The 14,077-nt window shown below is 43.0% G+C and overlaps 2 protein-coding genes across 3 annotated transcripts in view; one reads left to right on the forward strand and one right to left on the reverse strand.

Annotated features, from left to right (window-relative positions):
- Window positions 1–5,513, reverse strand: part of LOC109963243 (transmembrane protein 87A) — an 18,644-nt gene extending 13,131 nt beyond the window's left edge. The window contains exons 1-7 of one of the 2 annotated variants that reach the window (XM_020605607.1): window positions 4,929–5,513; window positions 2,906–2,978; window positions 2,632–2,726; window positions 2,058–2,171; window positions 1,918–1,974; window positions 825–884; window positions 146–211 (exon numbers count right to left, since the gene is read on the reverse strand). In XM_020605607.1, the coding sequence (XP_020461263.1) occupies window positions 146–211; window positions 825–884; window positions 1,918–1,974; window positions 2,058–2,171; window positions 2,632–2,726; window positions 2,906–2,978; window positions 4,929–5,066 (603 nt within the window). In that variant the 5' untranslated portion in view covers window positions 5,067–5,513. The remainder of the gene's footprint in view (window positions 1–145; window positions 212–824; window positions 885–1,917; window positions 1,975–2,057; window positions 2,172–2,631; window positions 2,727–2,905; window positions 2,979–4,928) is intronic. The other variant, XM_020605605.1, reaches the window with a different exon arrangement.
- Window positions 5,514–6,653: 1,140 nt separating this feature from the next.
- The window catches only part of capns1b (calpain, small subunit 1 b), a 14,164-nt gene continuing 6,740 nt past the window's right edge, over window positions 6,654–14,077 (forward strand). The window contains exons 1-6 of the mRNA XM_020605608.1: window positions 6,654–6,912; window positions 8,223–8,274; window positions 8,415–8,451; window positions 9,167–9,259; window positions 13,197–13,254; window positions 13,478–13,542. Coding sequence (XP_020461264.1) covers window positions 8,228–8,274; window positions 8,415–8,451; window positions 9,167–9,259; window positions 13,197–13,254; window positions 13,478–13,542 — 300 coding nt within the window. The 5' untranslated portion in view covers window positions 6,654–6,912; window positions 8,223–8,227. The remainder of the gene's footprint in view (window positions 6,913–8,222; window positions 8,275–8,414; window positions 8,452–9,166; window positions 9,260–13,196; window positions 13,255–13,477; window positions 13,543–14,077) is intronic.

Genomic DNA, 14,077 nt, shown 5'->3' on the forward strand with positions numbered 1-14,077 from the left:
GACCCGGTCCCGGATAAGCAGAGGAAAATGGATGGATGGATGGATGGATGGATGGGCTATGACTGAGTGAACCCCCAGAAGAGCAGCCACCACCTTGGTCGCAGCTAATGGGGATACGAATCAATAACCCAAGAGATTGACTGACCTCTTTAGAAGGGACAGCAGCGTTTCCTGTTCCTGCAGAAGCATGTTGTGTCTCTGCTGCAGGAGCCTGGCAGAGACAGAGGCAGTCGGATCAGCAGAGCGCAACAAACATGCCCAAATACAAACAGTACGTCACTTGTCCCACCGGGAACAAAAACACACTGGACCACTGCTACACGGTAATAACAGATGCCTATCGCTCTGTTGCTCAGCCCTTGAACTCTGATCACTGCATGGTCCGTCTTATACCAACTTAGAGACAGAAACTTAAAGCTGCAAAGCCTGTGGTCAAGCCAGTGAAGAGATGGACCGAGCAGGCAAAGTCAGAGCTACAGGCCTGCTCTGACTGCACAGATTGGAGTTTAATGGAGGCTGCGTATATACACACTGAGAGCCACAGTACCAGAGTCAAATTGCTCATGTGTCAAACATACCTGGCCTGTAAAGCGGGTTCTGATAGTTAAGCCAAAACATTCACAATGGTCCATGTGTATCAGTGCTGTGGAATCATTTCCTGCATGAATGTGATTCAGCCTCAACATAAAGTATATTCTGCTCCTCTTGTTCATGCTAAGCTAATTAGATGATATCATCTGAAAAGGAAAACACAGAAACCACATTTCCTCTAACTGGGCTTTACTTTCTGTTGTGCTGCACATGTGTGTATTGGGTGTACAGACCTGTGGTTTCGGAGGCTGCAACCCTCGTCTCCTCCGGCCTGGAGGCTTCTCTGTGACGGCCTGATTGAAGACAGAAGAAAAACTGTTCTGACATAGGTAATGATAATAAGCACAGTCCTGTGATTCCTGTTACTTCGAGTTTGGAGACAAAACGGGGAAGGTTTAGTAGAACACAGGAATATACGTCACCCAAACACACAGAGATTCTTCATAGACAGCATGAAGTGGTTTTGTGTTGTGGTGGCGATAGCAACAACTGGAACGCTTTACTGTCAAGTCTTGTATGTTATTTTATTGTAGTACAGCATTTTGGTTCAACTTTTGTTGTTTCAAATGTGCTTATAAATAAACTGACTTGACTTGAAATGTAAACTACAAATTAAAGCCCACACCACAGGCGTTAACCCCGTGTCAAGGACAAACCAAACATTTATGGCTCTCAGTGAAAGTAGAAACCTCACACTCTGCTCAGTAGCTGCGGCCACCTCTTGTGCTGGTTTCACTAACTGGGTATTATTCTCTCTATGCTTTTTGGATTAAGGTGCCACAGGCACCTCAAGTGAGAACAACACAGGAGGATATGTAGGTGGACGTGTGTTTTTTCATGTAGCAGTCAGACAATGAAATGTGATCCGTGAAGTCCAGTTGTGAACTTCATGGATTATGTAGGAATATTTATGTAGATTTATGTGTTTAAAGCTGAGTAGACCCCAAAACACAGCACAGAGGTTTGTGATAGACAGGACTGGACAACAGCTGTTTCATCTTTGGTTGAGATGACCTTGAGGTAAACAGAGGAAACACAGCGTTCACGTCACTAAGTCATCCACCTGTGATGTGCATGTGACCGGCCAACACCGCGCTGCATTGCAGAGTAAGATTAAACCAGATCCAACATTATTCCCACACAATGCTGTACCATTCCGGAGAAGCCTCCGTGCTGCTGGTTCCTGCTGTATGAACACACTTCCCCAACTCAAATAAATCAGAACGGCTGCGTGTTACAGATGTCAGTGTGTGCACGTGTTATTAAACCGATTCAGGATCCAGTTTGAGGAAACCACAGCGGTTCATACAGTGACATGTCTCTCACCTGCACCAGCGGAAGTTCAGTCAGTCGTCTCCTCGTCTCAAAGTTACCCTGAGGAAGCTATGACATAAAACACCCCCAGTTACACTACACGTACTCTATAAATCCTCATTTTCCACAGTGTGTGTGTGCGTGTGTATTACCATGTGGACGTTGTGCGACGAACAGGTGATGCTATATTCATGGTAAGCATAGTATCCACTTCCTCCAACGTGTCTGACCTCTGTCGAGTTGAAATAAGCCTTTGCCTGCGATTCCTGGACACAAACAAACAATAAAAAGAGACAGACAGAGCAGAGGTGTCACTCATTTGTACATGATGGATCCCAGTGAGGGTTTGAACTGCATGAACCTGTATGAAGGATACTACCCTAATAAAACTGTGATTTAATGACCCACAGCAATCAGATCTGTCTAGGTGTCACACGGCTCCGACTTTGTCACCCTTTATCATTTTCATGAGCAGAGAAGAGAAATGTATGTTCAAATACCTTTGAACCCTATTTCATATTTGTTTAAATATATATCAAACAACAAGATATATCCTGTGTCCCCATCTGCAACCTGTGTGCATATGTGTATTAACATTTCTAGGTACAACCTAAACACACATTTAAAGCTCCAAAACACAAATGTACAAATCTGGGTCTGGGTCTGAGTCTGACAGTCGTGGCTAAGGGTCGGAACACATGAAGAGTACACAGAACAGTGTCTTACGTTCAGGTTGAAGACTTCGTTATAGCAGTGGGAGTTCCTCAGATACCAGGAGATGCTCAGTTGGACAGGAGATGAGGAGTTACAGTTCTCTGTCCCTATTGCCAACACACACACACACACACACACACCAGATTGGCAACTACAGGCAGCTTCTTTGAGACAGAACTGATCTCTGTAGAGGATATAGATTATTGTCTGACTTTGGGTAAAACTGCTGGATTGCTCCTTTAAAGAAGAAGAGCCACTCTCTCTGACTTCAGGAGGATCAACTCACATTGGAGATAGATTAAGCTGTTGTTGAACAGAGTTTTGGGGTAGTAGAAGTAGTCCTGGGTCTTCAGGGTTTCCTGGAAAATGAACACAAACACAATCAGACTTCTTCTAGGGAAACTAACAGCGGTCCCTCACATGCAGCAGTGATGAACTCAACCTGACCTCTGCTCATCTGAAAAGGAGTTAAAACACTCATTAAGAGACTACACTGCAACTCTGAGTGGTGGCTTGTGCACTGGCTGCCAAGCTGGCAGGCCTCAGACAAACAGAAAATGTTCAATTCTGCCTTCACATAACTTTGTTTGTTCTTATGAAATAGTTCCTTTTCAGACCTCTAACAACTGTGGCTCAGGAGGTGGAGTGAACCCCTAACCAGAGGGTTGGTTGCTCGAATCCCAACTTCTCCAGTTCACATGTCGACAGGGCAAGACACTGAACTTCAAGTTGCTCCTGGTGGCTGCGCCATCAGCATGAGTGCGAGTGCCCGAATGCTTGTGTGCGTGAACAGAAAATAGTCCAACAGCGCTCTGAGTGTGCTTAATTGCATAGAAAAGCACTATACAAGTGATCAAAATGACCACTGCTCACAGGACAGCCTCTGTCAGTGACAGTATTATCATACTGTGACTCTCAATGATCTTTGTGAAACGCTGAATTCTAGCACAGGACCATCACTGGGAAAAAACCACACAGCAGCTCAGTTTCAGGATGACTGTGAATGAAGATTAAAAAAATAAAAAAAATTTAAACAGAGCCTGATATGTCTGTATAAAACTGTACTGTGGGTTTTAAGAGAAATTACTAATATATAAAAGATTACCATCAAAGAAAACACCTTTTATTATTAGCGTCCATCAGAGCTCAGACTTCAGACCAATATATGACACTTTGAACTGATCTCTGGTACAAGACTGCAACCAACAACTGTTTTAACACAATGATTGTTTTCTTGATTAAAGTTTTGTTTGCAAAATGTTATAAAATATAATTACAATGTCCCACAGTCCAAGGTGCCATCTTCATAAACATAACCATATCACCTTGTATTAGTTGACCATCAGTCTGAAACTCTGACTCACTATCATGAGCAGAAAAAGCAGCACATCCTCACTACTGAGACAACGTTTGGACATTTAATAAAAGAAATATCTGAACATTCACTGACAATAAGATGATTATCCTTGGATTTTGGTGGGCTCTGTAAGTGAGCGAAGGCCAGTGTCACCATTTCTGTGACAATCTACCTGAATCCAAAGTGAAAAGAGTGGCAGCTATAACTCAACTAATCAATTCATGGATTGAAAGGAAATTAATTAGCATGATTTTGGAGGCAAAGGTGCCAAACATCTGTTGGTTCCTAAGATGTTTCTGCTCAGATGTGAGGCCGTGAAATGTCACTTTGTCAGAAGCAGGTTTCACTGGTTATAAACGTTTTATAAACTAGTAATCAATACAGAGAGAATAAGACAGATGACTCCATACAGTGCAGCAAATCTATACCCACCACGCAGTCTGTCATCACTTTAAGCCTTATTTACATAAATATGTAGAGATAGTCACATGATTTCATAACATTGCTCTCTGAACAACCACCACCAGTGTGGCTAAAGTAAACAGCCACTTCCGGATTCATTTTCAAATTTCTAGCAGTACACACCTACACATTTGATTTCTGAGACCTCAGAAGTTTCCAGGACACACACATTGATCTGTTAAGAAGCTATTTTTTCGTGCTCCCACGGGCTTCACAAAACAGTGAGTCTGTGTTGTGGTTAGCTAACGTTAGCATAAAACGGCGAGTCTGTCTTGTGGTCAGCTAACGCTAGCTAACGTTGTTCACGTGTTTCTTGGCGCAGCGCAGTGTACCCGTGGGGTTTATGTCGCAACACATAAAACTACAAGACTGGAGTTCCCTTCCTGTCCTCTTGTCTGACCTGTTTAACATGTCAAACTCATGTTTTCCTCTGAAAGACACTAACACAACAGCCGCTGTGACATGTGGCTGCTACAAAGAGGAAACTCACACTGTCGACGTTCAGGATCCATTTGCCTGGTTCGGACACAGCGCCAACCGGTCCGCTCAACCACGTCAGCACCAGCAGGAGCAACGCCGTGGACCAGAGTCCTGGACTGGCCCGACCCTCACCTGCGAACCTCGCCATTGGAAACAAGACCAAGAAAAATCCACCAACAGCAAAGCCACCGCGATAACTCACAGCAAATTGACCACTTCCTCCTTCCGATTGACGTGCGCAGGACAGTCAAGACGCCTTCAGTGGTTGTAGGACGTTTGAAAACAACTTCTAAAGCCGTTGGTTTTTGTTTTAAAAATACAGGAAACAGCTACAATATCAATACCGAGGAACGCGGAGTTGTATCTAACTGTGACTAACAGAGAATTATGAACATCGTGTATTCATGCATTAGTAATTGCTTTGTTTATGCACATAGAGTTGAGCACGTTGAAGGTATGTACCGGAAGTGGTACTGCGCTAATTTGACAATGTTTGTGTAGCTTCTCACCATGACCACTGGAGGGCAGAGAACGTTCACGTTTCAACAGGTAATCATGTCAACAAGGAAGACATTAATCCCAACCACCTACCCACCTCTTTTTGGCATATGTTGTTGTCTTGATGAAGTGCTGAATATACACGGGTGGAAAACAATTCCATCTGTCTTGATTTAGTCCCTCACCACCAGAGGGCATTCATATTTCTAAATATGCAACAATAATATAATAATAATGCTATTTTATGACAACCAATACATGATAGAAAATAAATAATGTATTATCTAAACTGACACATCTTGGTGTAGTTCCTTATTGCGGCCACTAGAGTGGAGTAAAGACTTAACAATCAGCAGCCAAGGGTAAATTATATAAACATTCAAAAACCAACACATAAATTTGTTAAGTGATGCCTGTTTACCGCTTCTGGGGTAAACTGAGTGTTAACCAGGGAGTTGTTGTTGTGCTGCAGTTCCTCAGCGTCACCAAAGGAGGGCAGCAAACAGCCTTTAATTCATAATACCTAGCTGTTAGCACAGCATAGGCTAATTATAGACTATTCGGAGTTATGAGGGGTGCCAAGCTAATCTAGAGGTACCCAAGATAAAACATTAAATGGCTGGAATTGAGCGAAATGAGCAGCCATTGGGGAATTTAAGAGGACCTGAAAGCCTCCTGGTTTTACTGCAAGTGTAACACAGTGGTCTCTGGGCCTCTTTTTGTTTCCACAGTGTCACAACATAATTAACCTTTTATGTTTTTATCTTTATAGAAGTGCAATACAAATACTATAGTAGTAAAATACATCCATGCCCCACGAAGTCAAACCATGTGAGTAATTTAAATAAAGTGAAACCATGGATGCCTTCTGTGTTGTTAGTAACTTCTGTTTCTAAACTCTGTCTTCAAAACCTATAGGCTACATTATTGTATAGGCTACAGACATCCAAAAACATACTTTGAGGCTTTTTAACTCTTTGCTGCTCAGGATCAGAATGTAACTGTATGGTTAATGTGGGTAAAACCAAATGAACTAATACAGTGCACTATTCTTTAACAGCATAAGCAAACAATTATGTTCACATTAAGTTAAATCATTTCTGTCGCACTCGTGGACTTTACTTCATTTGCTTATCTTTACACAGAATTTACTGTTTTCCTCCGGGAGAGTAAATTAATCAAGAAAGCGCGTCATTTCTTCTTCTTCTTCTTCTTCACGTCTCTGTGGCCCCCAGATCGGGGCCCCCAGCACAGAGGTGTCCCCAAGCCTGGACCTTATGAACCTGTCGGGCATTAGGAGCTGAAGGCCGGGCCTGCCTGGTGTGTGTCTGTGTACTGGGCGGGGCTGGTGGAGCGTTGAAAACCAACTTGAATCCTGCCTAGCTGGTTTTGTGGACTGCGGTGAGGGTGTCACCCTACAGCCTGAATATCTGCGTATCTCTCGGTGTCTGCTGCTCCCTGTCTCTCCTCTGTGCGCTCCGCAGAAACACAGCTGTGTAAGTAACTTCTCTTTTTCTGTCTTTCTAGTGTAGATGTATGTTTAGTGAACTTCTGATCATACAGAATGTGTGTTGCTGTGCAGGAACCGGTTAGGCTGTTACAGTGTAGCCACAATAAGCAAACACAGTGTTTGCATGTTGTTCACTTCTCTCTCCAAGCGCGGAAAAGTACCAGCAGGGTTGTCACAGTGGGGAAATCTCCGTTTTAGTCAGTTTTACTTGACTAAAAGTAAAGAATCCTGTCAGTTTTACTTGACTAAAAGTAAAGAAGGACTGATAGTAAATGAGCTTCAGAGTTTTAACTTACTGGTACAGTATATTCCTGTGTAAACTGCAGCGTGAGGTGGAGCTCCCGAGTTGGATCAAGGCGGTTCAAGTATTTAAATGCCGGATTAATTTAAGTACTAGGCTAATACAGGACAGTAAAATACCTTTTTATAAGGTATTCAAAGTAGTGTTCGCGTAGAAAGGCTCTTTGCTGCTGAGTTGAGGCCAGGTGGACTTCAGGTGAGCTCCTCCGGACACCGACAGCGTTTATAAGCTGGTCACGTGTCTGGATACAACAAACAAGTGCCTTTATTGTTGATTAATTCGTTGATTGTTTAAAAAAGCCAAATGCCCATCACGGATGATCGTGATGTCACATCGTCGGTTTTGTTAAAGACGTTAAGTTTATTATCAAAAAGAAGATTTAGAAAATACGCACAGTCTAAGAGTTTATGAAGTGGAGCTAATATGTTAAAAATGCTTTACACACATGTTTGTGTAAATGAACGAATTGTTTTATCTGTAATTGTTTTATAAAATTCTTTTCACAGTAACAACCTGCTTTAACTAAAGATCATTTCATGAATGTCTTTTGGTTTGTAGAAACGGTTCAGAGCTGGTTTTAAAACAAAGTCGTCACATTTGAGAATTTTGCTTGAAAAATTACTTAAACAATATTATGAAAGTTGCAGATGGATTTGTATGTTTATTGATTAATGTTGCTGTTCTGAAAGACGATGACTGATGTTCTCAGAGCCCAGGGCGACTTTTACAAACTGTGGAAGGAAAAGTCCAGAATCACTTCATGTTAAGTCACCCTCATAAATGTTTTAATACCTGAGAATAACAGGTGACACACCTCTGCATTTCTTTCAGCTTGTACTGCTCCTACAGAGCTGAGGGTGGGGCCCAGGCAGGGTGTGGGGGGACACTGTTGACCGATACTTGTCTAGGAAATGTTGACTGTTATAGATCAGGTAAATGAGCTGATTGTTTTTTTAATCCTCATGGTTTTCACTCTGCCTTTCTCTGTCTGACAGACAAAATGCATCTGGCAAGGTGTTTTGTTCAAGGCATTATTGGTGCTGTGAGGTGAGCACACACAAAATGTGTTTTTTTTCTTCTGGTGGAGCCAGGCTAGCAGTTTCCCTCTGCTTCTAGTCTTTGTGCTAAGCTAGGCTAACCACTTCCTGGACCTCTCTCTGACTCATCTCCTGTTTTTCCTCCTACAGCAACATTGACCCCTCTCAGTTCAAGCACTCAGACCCTGTAAGTACCAACATCAGGAAATGTTGAGTATACAATGGATGAGGCAGCAGAAACTCTCTGCTCCACCCATGGATGTATTAAGGACAGTTGGATATTGGAGTACAAGAAGGCACCCATTCTTCCCACTGCTCGCTTGATGCATATGCCAGAAACCTTTCTTCTGGGTTTGCTTGCACGTTGAGCGGCCCACTACACATTAGTGTTTTTTCCCCCAGCTGTGCACACCCGCTTGGGATGACGCCATGAACATAAATCTTATAGAATCTGGGGAACCCTTAAAAATATAAGCCCCCATTGATTCATAAAACAAAGAGTGATGAAGTAGTTCAACGTGTCCTGTAGAGTTTGGAAGACTTCAGGTCCGGCATGTGTAAAGCTGCTCAGAGTAGGACTTGTTCTTAAAACGAGACTTGGTCTGACTGATCCCCGAGTTATGTAACTTGCTGTAGATATGCCTACCAGTGACAGCAGCTTACATGGTTAAAGTGGTTTGTCTTTATTATAAATATAAGAAATAATCAGTAGATTAGTTTAAGAAATCGTCCATGTCCACGTTGAATTCGGTCTCGTTGCTGTGACTGAATCAACACCGATTTCTCCCAGTGGAATATTTCATAAGTGAACAAACACTGAACATCTAAATGCAAGTTAAACTGAGAAATGAATGTGCAACCTAACAGTAGCTCTTTGTGTGTGTGTGTGTGTTTGCGTGCAGCCTCCCCCACGTGGACCCCTGCAGTATGCCCAGGCTAAGGAGAACGATGAGGAGAAACAGTTTCGGCAGGTTTTCCAGAAGCTGGCCGGAGATGTGAGTCTATAAGATTCATGTTTAATTCACTCTAATCCTCTGTGTTCTCCTGTGTGTGTTTACACCGACTGACACTGTTTCTATAGTTTTAATACCACTAAATTATTTACGATTTTTTAATTTTCATTTTATACGTGATGCATTTCATGTAACTACACTGTACTACACTGTCTTCCTGAGGGCAGCAGTTCAAACAGAGAATGACCAGGGTGAGATGAGTCTTTTGCAATGTTATGAGCTTCTTTGAGACAGTGGGAGCTGTGTAGTTCTTCCAGAGAAGGAAAGGGGCTGCCAACAATCTTTTGTGCGACGTTAATAACCCTCTGGAGCGCTGTCCTACTGTACCACACACAGAGTAAGTGAGGACACTCTCAATAGAGCAGTGATGGGACATCAGCAGACTCTGCGTAATACCATTCTTCCTCAGGACTCTCAGGAAATGCAGTCTCTGCTGGGCCTTTTTCACCAGCTCTGAGACATTAACTCCCCAGGTCAGGTCCTCCTCGATTTTTATAGGCTCACTTTGGGCTTTAAAGTACAGAAAAGTTTATTTCAAGCTTGCTCAGGTGTCCCTGGAGGTTGATTCACCCGTGGACAGATTCTGGCATGCTCGCTGTAATGACACGGAGGTGGTTTGAGTCAGACAGTCTGTTTAGAGAGTAAAGGAACATTTCTGACTCTCTCAGGACTCAGGTGTTGGGTTTTGATCTGCAGGTTCAGTCTGATCTGGAACCAGTTTGTCTGACTGACTGATTCTCTGTGAACCAATCAGACAGCTTAAAGGTAGGGTTGGCCATCCTGGAAAAACTAGCAAGAGGAAGCTTGATTTGCAATGCACACTGCCTGACTACTACTTACAGATTTCAGGAAAATAACAAACCTGTCCAGCAGAAACACGGCCACCATGGCGTCACTTTTCAGCCATTTCTCTTCACTCAGTTGTTGCCGTCATTCAAAAGCCACACAGATGTTAATTCTTGCGTTACTTCTTGCAGCATCCAGCTTCTTTTTAGTTGCAACTTTCTCTAATACCCGTTCCTGAACTTTTACTTGTAACAGAGTATTTTTACACTGTTGTATTGTTATTTTATTTAAGTATGGGATCCGAGTACTTCTTGCCCCAGTGGAAGCATTTAGTAACAAGGTGCCTCCACGAAGTGGCCACGCCTGCTAAACAGACAGTGATACAGAGGCCTACAACTGAAATGGATACTGAATATGCAAATTAAGTGGTCTCTATTTGCAATCTGCAGTACTGTGTATACTACTTGACTGTTGTAACACTGACCGGAGACATCAGAGGGGGTGTGGCTGCTCAGCCAAGTCTGGCTATGTCTCTCAGCTTGTCTTCCTCTCTGCTTTTCACCTGATCCCTCATCAGCCACCACACCTGTCTGCCTGTTGGCTGCCTGCTGTTGGCTGCATTGCACACTCCACCCTCTCCCTGTTGTCTGTGTTTGTCTGGTTCATCCACCTGCTGGACAGGTTCTGTAGCTCCTACTGGTCGAGCTCACACCTTTTCTGGAATATTCACAAGATGAATTTGAAACAAACAGAAAAATGTGTAACTGAACACAACATTTTCATTGGCCTGTATAATTTTAAATTCTGTATCCTCCAAACACAGCATTACCCAGCATTCTCTTGTTAAAGCTACAGTATAGAACTCGGGGTAGCACTAGCATGAGAATCCAGACCAACCCTCTCTACTCTGCACAGCGCACCCTGTCCCTGCTCCACTACCAGCTGCTACGCTCCACTACTACACTCACTCCTAGGATCAGTTTAGAGATGTTCCTCCCATCTATTTTAGTCCAGTTTTCTGTATCTTCTGATGCCGCTGTCTTGCTGGGGCTCCCCTGAAAAAGAGGTTATAAACCTCAGTGGGATTACCCTGGAAATATAAAGGTTAAATAAATAAATACATGCAGCTGCCATTAAATGAGTGCATTAAGACAACCTGGTGAGGAGTGTGATTGGATGCCCCCCTTGTCATCTCAGCTGGTTAAAGTCCTGCTGTCAAATCAGAGAAACAAAGATGTCAGATGCTACTTTAGCACTAAAAGAAGTGAGCACAGAGAGTTGAAGGGAAACAGAAAGTTGTCCTGTTAACACTCCAGGTCCATATAGCATCAGTGATTCCAAATCTGCCCCCTGTGGAGGACATGTACACAGAGTGATGTACTTGGACTGACCAACGTCAGTCAGTGATGAACTGACATCACCCTATCTCAGTCAGGAAGCAATAATGTGATTTCCTGGCTTGTGAAATTAAGTTGTAGGGCAGAGAAAGCCCTGCGTGCAGTGGTGGAAGTCTGTTGGGGTTGTGCATTTGTTGCATAGCTCTTTACTGATTCTGCTTCCCTGTTCCTTTTCAGAAAACTCATTTTCTTTCAGCATCACTTATTGTACTGTGAAATCAATCAGCAGTGTTTGATGTTGAATTGTCACACAAGTAGACTGTTGGGTGGATGGATTTTGAGATGGAGGTGGATTATAAAACTCCACTCAGAGCTTCAACGGCTTAGTTTCATGTTTCAGCTGGAATTCAAAGACTATGAAACCTTAGAAGCTGGAGAGTCGGCTTCAGGGTGGGTTAGACAGAGAGAGATCTCTCTCCTGCCATTATCTGGCAGGGTGTTGTACTGTTTGTGTGTGTGGGTCTGAGATTTGCTCTGACTCAGAGGGGTGCGTGCACAGGTTAGACCAGAACTCAGCCAGGTGGGTGGACTTTCTCTAAATCAACAGTGGTGACAAGAGTTTTGACGTAATGTCTGCCTCTGTCCTGGCTGTGCCTGTGTGGGTGGGGTCATATGGTACCTAACTGACTACAGAGTGCTCCTGTGAGGAGCCCTGTTGTGACCTGAGTCTGTAATAAATAAATAAAAAAAGGCATGTGCAGAAAAAAATAGGGTCTTGCACAGCACATTCCACCCTGGTTGGTGCAGAAACTCCTGGGTGGCGCTGGACAAATGGTGCCACCTTAGCTATAAGGCTAATGTTGCTAGCAGTAGATCACTAAGCCTAGAGGCTCAAACAGTTTTTCTTTAAGAGCTCATGACATGCTCATTTCCAGCCATTTATTGTTTCGTCTTGGGTACCTCTAGATTAACTTTGCACCCCTTAATACCTGAAATCCTACGTGACATGTTTGAGCCAGAATATGAAATGCGACAGCACTGACAGCTGTTGGGAGTTTGGACGTTGTACACTTTTTAGTGGTGAGTCCTACTCAGATCAGCTGTGGCACAGTCTCTGTGTGTGTGTGTGTGTGTGTGTGTGTAAACCAGAGACTACTGAAAAACCTACCAGGCAAGGACCAGGGATAAAAATAAACACAAAACACTCAACAAAGAGATACAAACCAGCCTCACAAAGAACAAGGAAAACATAGTCAACTAGACCTGCCACTTCCTGGTTGTGTGCCTCTCCCAACCACTCAAATTCACGGGAATGGGACAGACGTGAGATCACTGTGACCTTGACTTTTGACCACCAAATTCTAATCAGTTCATCCTTGAATCCAAATGGATATTTGTGCCAAATTTGAAGATATTCCCTTGAGGTGTTTGAGATATCGCGTTCATGATAATGAGCCACACGGACAACTCAAAAACATAATTCCTCTGGCTCCAGAGGCATAAAAATATCCACAAAGAGATGCAAAGTGACTGAAAAGATAAGCAACATAACTAAAAAGAAATTAAAAATGACCATAAAAAGAGTTGCAAAATTGTGTAGGAGGCTGGGGGGGCTTTTACATGTCTGGGCCCAGGGTCTTATGATCTGTCCATGGGACAAGATGCTGGTTTCCACCATGTAGCTCACTGAACTTTAGGGTGATAACTTCTTCTAAGGCCACGGTTAGTTTCCACGCAATGAATGTAAGTCAATGTAAAGTCCCCTGAGGAATGAAAACAAGTGTGTGTTTTAACAGGACATGGAGGTCAGCCCCAGTGAGCTGATGAACATCCTCAACAAAGTCATTTCCAAACGTGAGTCTACTTTTCTTTTTCTCCTTTACCAGAAGATCAGACATGTACGATCCAAAGATGCAAAAATGCACCCTGAAATATTCTTGATGGCAATTGTTTTTGTTGTTTTAAAGCTCTCACAGGAGCTTTCATGTTTGTGCCTGCCAACTTATATAGTGTTTTCTTACTAAAGTATTTGACATTAAAAGAAACTGGACTGAAAGTTCCTTATCTCTTGTTTCAGATGCAACTCTGAACACTAAAGGTTTTAGCATCGAGTCCTGTAGGAGCATGGTTGCTGTCATGGACGTATCCTTCTACAAAATAAAGTGCCAAAACAGTACAATCCCGAGTTCTGCTGTAAATCATTAGTAACAGTTGTAGAAATTGTGGTAGTCACAACAGCAGTGGCATTTTGAAGTATTAGCAGTACTAGTAGCAGGAGTAGTAGGAAAATCAGAAGTAGGAATGGTAGCAGTGCTCGTATCAGGTACCAACTAGCACTAGCAGTCACAGATGCAGAAGTAGAGGTAATAATACTAGTAGCAACAGTAGTAGACATATTAGTTATAGTAATATAATGTAAGTATTAGCAGCAGAGATGTAAATAGATCAATATTACAGCATACTAACAGCAGTATTCGTAGTGTTGGAGACAGTAACAGCATAGGAATATTAGTGGAAGAAGAAGAAAACAGTAAAAGCAGTAACAGTAACAGCAGCAGTACAAGTAATAGGAGTAACAGTAACAGCAGCAGTACAAGTGGTAGTAGTAGCCAAGGAAGTGGGGTCAGGGGAGGCAGGGGGGGGGGGGGGGGTCCCCCGCTGGTTGTGAAAGAAAAAA

This window comes from Monopterus albus, unplaced genomic scaffold (assembly GCF_001952655.1).
Source record: "Monopterus albus unplaced genomic scaffold, M_albus_1.0 scaffold71.1, whole genome shotgun sequence".
Lineage (NCBI taxonomy): Eukaryota > Metazoa > Chordata > Actinopteri > Synbranchiformes > Synbranchidae > Monopterus > Monopterus albus.